The 9,982-nt window shown below is 55.7% G+C and overlaps 1 protein-coding gene across 7 annotated transcripts in view; it reads right to left on the bottom strand.

Annotated features, from left to right (window-relative positions):
* Positions 1–270: 270 nt before the first annotated feature.
* The window catches only part of SPOCD1 (SPOC domain containing 1), a 30,851-nt gene continuing 21,139 nt past the window's right edge, over positions 271–9,982 (bottom strand). For 6 of the 7 annotated variants that reach the window (XM_054465125.1, XM_063666588.1, XM_063666596.1 and 3 more), the window contains 12 exons: positions 9,842–9,967; positions 9,634–9,688; positions 9,226–9,310; positions 8,263–8,422; positions 8,029–8,145; positions 6,410–6,535; positions 3,970–4,081; positions 3,593–3,743; positions 3,124–3,274; positions 2,510–2,599; positions 2,047–2,233; positions 271–1,098 (listed from right to left, as the gene is read on the bottom strand). In XM_054465125.1, coding sequence (XP_054321100.1) covers positions 449–1,098; positions 2,047–2,233; positions 2,510–2,599; positions 3,124–3,274; positions 3,593–3,743; positions 3,970–4,081; positions 6,410–6,535; positions 8,029–8,145; positions 8,263–8,422; positions 9,226–9,310; positions 9,634–9,688; positions 9,842–9,967 — 2,010 coding nt within the window. In that variant the 3' untranslated portion in view covers positions 271–448. Of the gene's footprint in view, positions 1,099–2,046; positions 2,234–2,509; positions 2,600–3,123; positions 3,275–3,592; positions 3,744–3,969; positions 4,082–6,409; positions 6,536–8,028; positions 8,146–8,262; positions 8,423–9,225; positions 9,311–9,633; positions 9,689–9,841; positions 9,970–9,982 lie in introns of those variants that run through there. The other variant, XM_054465134.1, reaches the window with a different exon arrangement.

The following is a 9,982-nucleotide window of genomic DNA, read 5'->3' as shown; positions in this document are numbered from 1 at the left end:
AAGGCTCTGTCCATTTCTCTCTCCACCCCCAACCTCGGTCCTACTTTCTTTCCCACCACCTCCTCTTCCTCCTCGTTCAGAATACTCGCAAAATGCTTCCAGAAACCACCGTGGCAACAGCTGTGTCCTGGGGCACAGTGATGGTTCAGGACCTCAGACCAGCAATGAGCAAGGCTGCACATTTGTGCACAAGACACTCACTGACACACCCACTCAACCCACATCTGACCAGGACCAGGGACTCTCTTGACCAGCTAGCAGATGCAATCCCAATTTTACCAAATTCTTTATTGAACAAAAAATCAACAGCAAACATTGTCAAACAGGAAGCTCAAACAGGGCAGGTAAGTAGGGCTGACCATCCTCTCCTTGCAGTCCTGCCTCTCTCTAGAACAGGCTTCAACACTAGTGAGGGCATCAAAACCCCTGTTCTGGTGGATAAGGAGGGTCAGGCCTTTCTAGGGAAGGGACACTCAGAGCCAGCTTCATCTGTAGGCCCCAAAGAGGAGTCAGGGGCTGGGCCAGGGGGCTCTGGAGCTGCAAGGGGGCTAGACAAACGCTGCAGAGGGTGGGGGATGGAGCTCTTGGTCTGGGGGCACAGTAAGGCTTGGAGCTGGTGACTCATGGTCACCAGAGATTCGAGGTGCCGGAGCAGGGCTTGGTGGGGACAGGAGTCCCTGTGGAAGTGCTGGCCACAGCCAAAGCCATGACCAGCTGGTGCTACTGAATAGGGATGCTGGGACTGGCGCAAGCCTGGCTCTGGGGGCCACTGCCCTCGCCCAGGATGTTGCCAGGTTTCAGGCTCTGGCCAGAGCCTCCCCCTGCCTCTGGGGGGCCTCTGCCAAGCAAAGATTCCCCTTGGAGCTATACTGCCCCTGCCCTGGCTCTGCTGCCAGGCACCTCCTGGGGGAGGGGTGTCCTTCAGGGGGACATTCGGCCTCCTGTCATCTGGCTGATAGTATCTCTTCTCCACCTTACTGTTGAAGGAGACCATCTTTTGAACCTTCCCCAACCAGGGGCTGGACGTTACTGTGTCTGGAAGCCCTTCCTTGGGGAGCAGCACAGCCAGCAACAGACTTGAGTGAGTGACCTCCAGACCTGGGGAAAGAAGAGGGGAGACAGGAAGAGCCCAAAGGCCTGTGGGGAAGAACTGTGTTCAGCTTAGCTGCAGCAGATCTGGAGGCTAGATCCCAGGAAGGGCTTCTCCACAGTGAGATGGGGCCCATGAGATGCTGGGAAAAGTAAGTAGGAAGGTGGGGCTGTCTCGGAAGATTTGAGCTCTGCGGGATCAAGGCTCATCTGGCTGAGGCTGGGGTATGGATGGTTTGACCTGAAGACTCTACAGACTCAAAGTCTACCTCATCGTCTCAGGACATGGAGCCCCAAAAGGCCAAGCGCTTTGCTCAGGAGTGGGCAAAGTGCCCACCGCCACCCTGGCTGCTTTCCTGAGCCACACCATGGAGGGTGTCCATGCACAGAGGCTGAGCTCGGCCCCCCATGGCTGTGGTGAAACATCCCTCCCTCCTCTCTGAGGTGACATTTACAGTCAAGTGTGTGTAGGTCCTGCCTCTGTCCTGCTGCCTGGGTCAAATGTGGCTGTCCCTGGAGTTTCTCTTCAGGGGTGCCTACCTTGAGAGGCAGTGTGGTGTGGTGGTTAGGGGCCAGGTTTCTGAAGCCATGTTGCCTGGGAGTGAAGCCCAGTTCTGCTATTGACTGGCTGTGTGACTTTGGTCAAGTCACTTGCCTTCTTCCTCCCTCAGTTTCTTCGTCTGTGAGATGGACAGTCTAGTCTAATAGTACCATTTTCATAGGGTGATTCTGAGACTACAAGAATTCATCTAGGTAAAGCTTTTAGAACAACGGCTGGCACGCAGTTCATGATATCCAAGCGTGAGCTATTGCTGTCATTATTCTCACATTTGCCTGGCTGGGTGAGGAGTTCCCTTCTGAGATGTGCCTGCCTCTGCTGGGTGACTGTGTCAACCGTGCCTGGTCTGGTCACCAAGTGAGCAGAGGCAGGGTCTGCTATGGGGACTGGGCACTCACCTGGGCCCCCCAAAGGGCGCAGCCTGGTGGGCAGGGGCTGGAAGGCAGGCAGGGGCAGCAGGACCATCCCCATGTGCTCCACAGAGGCCAGGCCGTGGCGCTGCCTGTCATTGAGGTATGAGTAGAGCAGGCGGCAGTTCTGGGTGTCCCGGGCCCCATGTGGGCACAGTCTGATCACACAGACATCCTGCGGTGGCAGGAGGAGAGCAGCTGTAAGCGCAGTCATCCTCTGCTCCTGCCAACACCCCTGGGATCCCTGAAACCCCTGAGAACTCCATGAGAACGTATGTCCCCATCTTCCAGAGGAGGAAACAGAGGGACCTGCCCAGCATCACACAGTGAGTCTGCAGTCACTCTGGGAACTAGACCCAGATATCCAAGCCAGGCCTCTACTCTAGAAGTCGAGAGGGAGGTGGGAGTAAGGTGCTAGGAAAAGAGGGGGTACCCAAGAGTGGGCAGGTACCTTGGCCTTGGCTGGGCAGATGCTGGCCAGAAGGTCCCAGACAGTGTTGGAGGGGATGCAGCCTGCCGAGCGGATCACGGTGGGCAGAGCCTGGGGGCAGGAAGGATGGCCAGTCAGCCCCCCAGCTTCCCACCCACTCGGGGTGGACACATTCCCAGCCACCTGGAAGGCTGCAGCCTGTGGCAAAGATGGGCAGGCAGTGTTCCAGGACCCTCAGTGGCTGCCCAGAAAGCTCTAATTGCCCCATGGAGGTCTGCAGCCTGTACTGGCTAATCTACAACTTCTCCAAAGCCCCTCCGTCCCTCCCTCCTCTATCCTCTGCCCTCATCCGACACTTTAGCTGATCATTAAGCCACTCAACGATCACTCCTAAAACCCTCCTTTGGGCCCTTCTTGCTATGGGTGACAGGGAGTCCTTCACCCTGTTTGTCTCTGTAGGAATGGGACCAACATCTCATTTGCCCCCATGCCTTGCACAGGGCCAGGCACAGAGAGGGGTGCCCATGACTTTTTAGAATGCACGAGTGAAAGAAAGAGAGAGAGAGAGAGAGAGAGAGAGGCTGCCTGGGCTTGTCAGTGTGTAAGGGAATCCCTGGCGAGGAGGGCAGGTGCACCTGGACAAGCCGACAGCTGTGTCCGGAGACCAGCTGGGCCCTGGCCCGGAACCGCTTGATGGAGAACATGTCCAGAACACCTTCCCAGGGTGGCAGGCAGGGCAGGGCCTTTGTGGGTGCAGCAGGCACATGGAGCCCAGATGGAGGGACCCTAGAGGGAGGGACAGAAGACAGGGCCAGACAGAGCAGGCCATGAGGACTTCCCCGACACCTCCTTTCTTTTCAGAGCAGATCCTGTGTCCCCACTGTGGGGACTGGAACACTGGCCCAAGCTTGGCCTTGTGCAGGGGGCTGCCAGGAGGCTGGGATGATTAGTTCCATTGCACAGATGGGGAAAGTGAGGTTCCCAAGGGAGGGAAGACTTGCCCAAGGCCACACAGAAAAAGCCAGTGCTATGTCTGTTGCCCCAGGTAGTGGCCTCCCCCTCAACCCTGCTGGGTTATCCACCTCCCTGCTCCCAACCCCACACCTGTCCTGTGGTTCCGTGGGAAGCAACTCCCTGGTTTTGGGCATCTCTGGAGCAGGCATAGGAGTTTGGCTTAGGGCTTTCTGGAAGATATTGTCCCCACAGCTCTTGGAGGCTTTGAAGGAGCCTAGCAGCTCATTCGAGGGCTCCCAGTCTGCAAATAGCAGAGGCAGGAGCTGAAACAGGGGCAGCAGCAGCGCTGAAGCCAGCCCAGGGCTTTAGAGCCAGGGTTGAACCAGGTTCTTTTCTAGGTGACCTGGGGCACGGGCACCCCTGCTCTGCCACCCTCTCCCCAGGCCACAAATCCCTGTTGCTGCTGAACTGCACGATCAGCCCCAGCCTAGCTGCCACCCCTGCACCCCTCCCGTGTCCCCTCCCACCCATGCAGATGTGGCAGTTGGGGTCTAAGAAGTGGTGGTCATGCTGCCCCGTGGTGTCCTCTGATGCGATGGGCAGGGCCTGTGGGCTGCAGTCCATGAACATCTGCGGTCCCTGGGAGGCAGAAGACAGAGGGGCAGGCTGAGAAGGTGGCTGGGGATGCCAGGAGCCCTCCATGGGTAGGGGGCCCCAGGATGTGGTTTATTTTCCTCAATAATAAATGTTGTTTTATTAACAAAATACTGTGAACTCATAAAGAAAATTTGGAAAACACCAAAACTTAAAAATTAAAAAGAAAATCACTTCTTGTCCCACCACTCAGAGACCACTGTTGATATTCTGGGTATTCCTTTACAATCTTTTTCTTTTCTTTTTTTTTTTTTCTGTTTGTTTGTTTTCTGAGACAGAGTCTTGCTCTGTTGCCCGGGCTGGGGTGCAGTGGCTCGATCTCAGCTCACTGCAACCTCCACCTCCCGGGTTCAAGCGATTCTTCTGCCTCAGCCTCCTGAGTAGCTATAGGCGTGTGCCACTACGCCCAGCTAATTCTTGTATTTTTAGTAGAGACTGGGTTTTACTATGTTGGTTGACCAGGATGGTCTCCATCTCTTGACCTCATGATCCACCCGCCTCGGCCTCCCAAAGTGCTGGGATTACAGGTATGGGCCACCGCGCCCGGCCCTTTATAATCTTTTTCTATACACAGGGTTTGGGGGGTCCTTTTCCTGAAACAGCTGGGATCAAATATTCAACTTAGTGTTCTCTTTCTGTTCACTAATAATAGCAGAGGCATTTGTCACATCATATAGTCCCCGTAGACACTGATGTGATGGGGTGAGACTGGAGTGGACGTCTCATCTCTGTTGCTATACATTTGGGTCATTTCCAGGTTTTCACTATTACTAAATAGCACTGAGGACATTTTTGTGCAGAAAGTAGTTTCCTAAACTTTAAATTATGTCCTTAGGACAAGATTTCAGAAGCAGATGACAGAATCAGGGAGAAGGAACATTTTAAAGACTCTTGACGTCTATTGCCAAATCACTTTTTTTCCTCATACTAGAAATAGCTTTAAACATAAAACAATCACTGCTTTAGGAACGTTTAAAGGGATTTTGAAACTCTACTCTTATCAACCACCTCCAGAACAGTCTCAAAGCACAGGCTTTGGAGTCAGCCAGCCTGGGTTCAAATCTCAGCTTCCCCACCACACATATGTGACCTTGGCGCCAGGTTCCTCATCCCAGAAATGGGCAGGGAATAGCACCAACCTCCTAGGCCATTGTGAGATGTGAATGAGACACTGCTTGTAAAAGGTGCGAACAGTAGGTGTTCAATAAACAGTAAAGATTGTTATCATGTGTTATTTTCCCCTCCCCTCCCCTCCCACCTCCTCTCTCTCTTCCTCTCTGTGGCTATCTAGGTCTTTCTCCGACATTGCCATTCAGTTTGTTCAGGGAATACAAACTGATTTAGACTGAGGAGCAGCCACACCCCTTAGGGATCCTCTTGGCACAGGTAGAGGTTCTCCCAGGCGTTGGCCTGAATATTAGTGGTAGGAGTGGGGAGCAGGGATTTCTGTCGTTCACTGTCACTTTCCCAGTGCCTAGAACCGTGCCTGGCACCTGGTAGGTGCCCCATAAATATACTGACTGACTAAATATAGTTAAAGGGACCTGCCCTGCACCCCTCTCCTGAACACGCAGCTGATGAGACCCAGGTGAACATCTGACCTACAGAACACTCAACTACAGCCAGAGTGGCCTTCTGAGAGTGACCGAAGGAAGCCAAGGGAAAGTTCTAATCAACTGCAGGAGTCTGAGATGATAGCTTCATGGATGCTGGAGCTGCTGAGCCACCATGACAGGCTATGTGCAAGCCGGGGCCACGGGTGAGGAAGGAGCAGGATGGACATAAGGATGGAGCAGATCCTCAGCGCCAAGAGCCCTAGACTATTGTCACTCCCGTTGGCTTTCCAGGTCTGAGGACAAGTTCCTCTGGATGGACTGCCAGGGCGCCGGGTGGTTCCCTGCCTGGAGCATCCCTAAACCAATCCACTGAATACAGTGGGTCTTCTTTCCTTCCATCTGAAAAAGTCACTGCCTGGAACAGCGCAGCCTGCTGCTTCCCAGCAGCGATCTGGGCAGAATGCCTGAGGTTGGGGATGCCTGTGATGATGGGACTTAATACCACTCATGTGGGGGCCTTGGGGTGAGGCCAAAAGGAGGAGGACCGACAGTGACAAGGTGCTGGCAGGCCTGTGCCAGCAGCACTGTCCCACCCCATGTTCCCCTATGCGATAAGGATCGCTGTCCCCATTTTATCACAAACAAGGTGGGCCTCAGAGCAGTAAGGTGACATGCCCAAGGCCACACTGCTGGTGAGGCGAGGCGTGGGACCCCCAGGCATGGGCTCTGCCCAGCACCAGGTCAGGCTCCAACTTACCACCAGATCCTCCAGGGTCAGCATCTGGTCCATGTCCCGCTGAATCTCCACTTCGCCCTTGTGGGTCATTTTGGAGGCTGGAAGTCTGCACAGCTCCTTCTGTTGCTGCTCAATGATATTCAGGCCCTGAAGAGGTGGAGCAGCCCAAGCTGAGCCCAGTTAGGGGGCCTCTGGCCATCAAAAGCCCAAGTGCTCACTTTCCTCCCTTGAGGCCCCTCTCTTGTGGTTCCCCTCTCCTCAACACTTCTACTTCCGCCATACCCCTCCTCTGGGAAGCCCTCCACCCTTAGCGCTACCTCTCCGTATTCCACTGATTGACCCTTCAAGTCCTGCCTCCTCCAGGAAGCCTTCCTGGATTTCACTTTCACCCACAAGTCAATTCAACCTCTGACGGTACCTCATCCTTTTCTGGGAAGGGTGTGGTGTTGCTGAAAGAGTGCAGGCTCTGGAGTTCCCACTGGGCCATTAATAAAGATTCATAAGATGGTATGGCCTGGGGCAAGCACTTAGCTGCTCTAAGCCTCAGTTTATCTGTTCTGTAGGCATTTAATTTAAAGCACTATATTAAACAACATATATAGAGTGCTTAGCCTGGAACATGGCTCATAGTAAATGCTAGTGGTGAGTCTTACTGTCGATCAATGTCACTCTATCTGCAATACTTCCTGAAAACCTGTCTCTCCTTTTCTAACAACCCCTGGAGAACAGGAGGTCTGCTCCTCTCTGGTGGGATCAGCCTCGCAGGCGTGAGATCTGTGCAGTCGCACAGGGCCCTGCACTTAGGAGGCCCACGCTCGGTTTAGCGCTCTGTTGTTGTCACCTTGAAATTCTTAGCAGTTGTTGAACAAATGGCCCCACATTTTCATTCTGCACTGGCTCCCGCAAATTACAAAGCCAGTCCTGATCCCTGGCCCCCACAGAGCCTGGACAGAAGCTCAGCCTATAGTGGACAGATTCACCTGATGGACTCTTGGTTATTCATTCTCATCAGTTCAGTGTCTTCCAGAGCAGGGGCTGGAGTGCCTTGCCCCATCCCAGTGGCCTCAGCCCTTAAATCAGTCCCTTCTCCTCTCACTGGGCCACCAACAAACATGAGGTGAGCATTCTCCAAAGCCTGCTCAGTGCCACAGCTTCCCTGTCCCACAGCAGTTCCCAGGCAGGGAGAGACCCATGGATACAGGGTATATGGGGACACAGCTGTGAATCCCAGGGGCTATGGGGCCCCTCCCCCAACCTGGGGTACCAGGAAGACCTCCAGGCTTTTCCAGGGCATCTGAAGCTGGGATCAGAAAAGAGGTACCTCAGGACTCCAGACTCTAGGTCTCACCACAGTCCTCTCCCAAGCCCCCCCACCCCACAGTCCAGCTCAACTGAAAACCAAGTGTGTCACATCTCTACCAAGCTCTCCATCCCCAGTCCCTTTCATTTCCACCCCTTCTCCTGTTTCTCTTGTGGAGAGGGTCTCTCTGACTCCCTGTCTGCCTTCTCTGTTTCCTTGTTTCTGTCTTTCTGAATTCCTCCTCCCTCCCTCCCTGTCTCCATCTCTCCCTCTTCCACTCTCAGGCCACCCACTCTGCCCCCACATCCCCTCACCCATCCTGACTGGGCTCAGCACTCACCCTTTTCTCCTCCTGGTCCCGCCAGCGGGCCAGCTCCTGGGGGGCCAGCTGCATCGAGCTCATCCGCACCAGGTCATAGGGGGTGACAGCTCCATGAACCACTTTGAGAAACAAGTCCTGGGGGGGCAGGGGGCAGGGCTGCACCACACGCTGAAAGAGCTCCCCCACCCTAGCATCCTGCGGGGGCTCTGAGATTCAGAGAGGGGACCCAGCCCAGCCCAAAGCCCTGCTCACCAGGTTCCTGGGGTCCCGCAGGTTGAACAGCAGGCTGCGATACTTGGTCTTGTACCGGCCATTGGTGCCTTGCGTCAGGTCCCAGAGGGCTGCCTCAATGCCAGCGGCAATGCCCTCCACCACCTCCTCACTCAGCACTGGGTCTGGGAGCTCCCGAAGGCTGTGGAGGCCAGGGCAGGGCAGAGGCACTGAGCCCGGGAGGCTCTCCAGGCACTTAGTCCCACAGGGAGGCAGATGGGTGGGTGGCAGGGTCTGGGCCAACTTGTTCCTGTCGTGGGTGTTTCCCTGCAGGAACCTACTTATTCTCACCCCAACTCTGTGAGGAGGAAATAGGATCATTCTCCTTTTACAGATGGGGTTACTGGGGCTCAGGGAAAATAAGGGGCTTACTCACAACTGTGTTATTAGTGGCAAAAGCAAGATTTGAAACTTGATTGTCTGACTCACCAGCCTGTGCCCCGTCTCTGGCCCACAGGATGTGTGGAGGGGAGGAAGCCGGGGTCAGGTCAGAGTAAGGCAGGAGTCAGGGGGAGGAAATGGAGCCCTGGCCCTCGGTGTCATCTGTCATTGACTTGCTATGTGGCCTTCGCAAAGTCCAACCCTCTCTGAGCCTTGGTCTCCCCATCAGCAAATGACAGCTCTGGGCTCAGATCTCTGAGCCGCTCCCGGCACAGACTCTCACTATGTGAAAGCATTTGCTGCGGGTGACATTGACGTGGATGGACCTGAGACGAGGCTGACAGCTGCAGCAGCTAAGTGGGGAAGCACAGCCTTTAAGCCAGAGAGACCCAGCTTCAAATTTCAGCTCTCCACTGGCTCTTGGTGTGGGCAAGGGACCTGGCACAGCTACCAAATGGGGTTAGCCAGACACCCAGAAGCCCTTAGAACATGGCAGGGCCCCGGAGGCGGGGGCGTGTGAGGGCGGCCCTTGGGATGTCAGGGGAGTGGGGAGCAAGGCCTCACCGAGTCCATAGCACCTCCTGCATGGAACGGACAACAGTGCCCCGCACCCCAATATACAGGGATGGCTTCTCCTGTTGGAGCTGAGCTGTGGGGAGAGAGCGTCACAGGCTCCCAGGGGTGCCCAGGGGAAAGGGGAGGGGGCTGACTCAAGGCTGATGGGTTTAGGCAGACAGGAGAGGGATCCCACCATCAAAGACCTAGACCTCTCCCTCTATCCATCTGGGAGCCAAGCCCAGGCAGCCAGTGGCCCCCACCCCCTCCCCCACCCCTTTGGGGAGGAGCTATAGGCTGATGGGATGCGGGGAGAGAAGAGTCACAGCAGGGGCTGGGGCCAGGAGCTGGGCCCGAGTCCTCCCCAGACCACAGCAGTCTCTGGAAGCAGAAGAGGCTCCCTCCAGGGCCCTTCACCTGAGTCCTCTGCCCGCTCCGGCAGAGACTCCTCTTCGGCCTCCATTGGGCCACTCTGTAGGGGAGGCATGAGGAATTGAGGCTGTGCTGGTGGGCCTGGCCTTCCAGCCCAGGGGACACTGCTTCCTCTAGTCACCTCCCCACGCCCACGTCCTCCCTGACGCATGCTCCAGCGATGGAGGCACATGGCCGGGGCAGAAGCACTCACCTGGGGACATGCAGGGTCCGAGTTGGGGTCGCCAAGGGCCAGGGAACCGTTTCTTGGAGGGTAGAACGGGTCAGAGAGGCCACCAGGGTCCCCTGCTGTGCCTCCTGAAGGAGAAGGCTGGAAAACCTTGGGGCAGGGAGT

Source organism: Pongo pygmaeus, chromosome 1 (assembly GCF_028885625.2).
Source record: "Pongo pygmaeus isolate AG05252 chromosome 1, NHGRI_mPonPyg2-v2.0_pri, whole genome shotgun sequence".
NCBI classification, from domain to species: Eukaryota; Metazoa; Chordata; class Mammalia; order Primates; family Hominidae; genus Pongo; species Pongo pygmaeus.
Note: the sequence above shows the minus strand (reverse complement) of the source record. Positions and strands in the feature narration are given on the sequence as shown.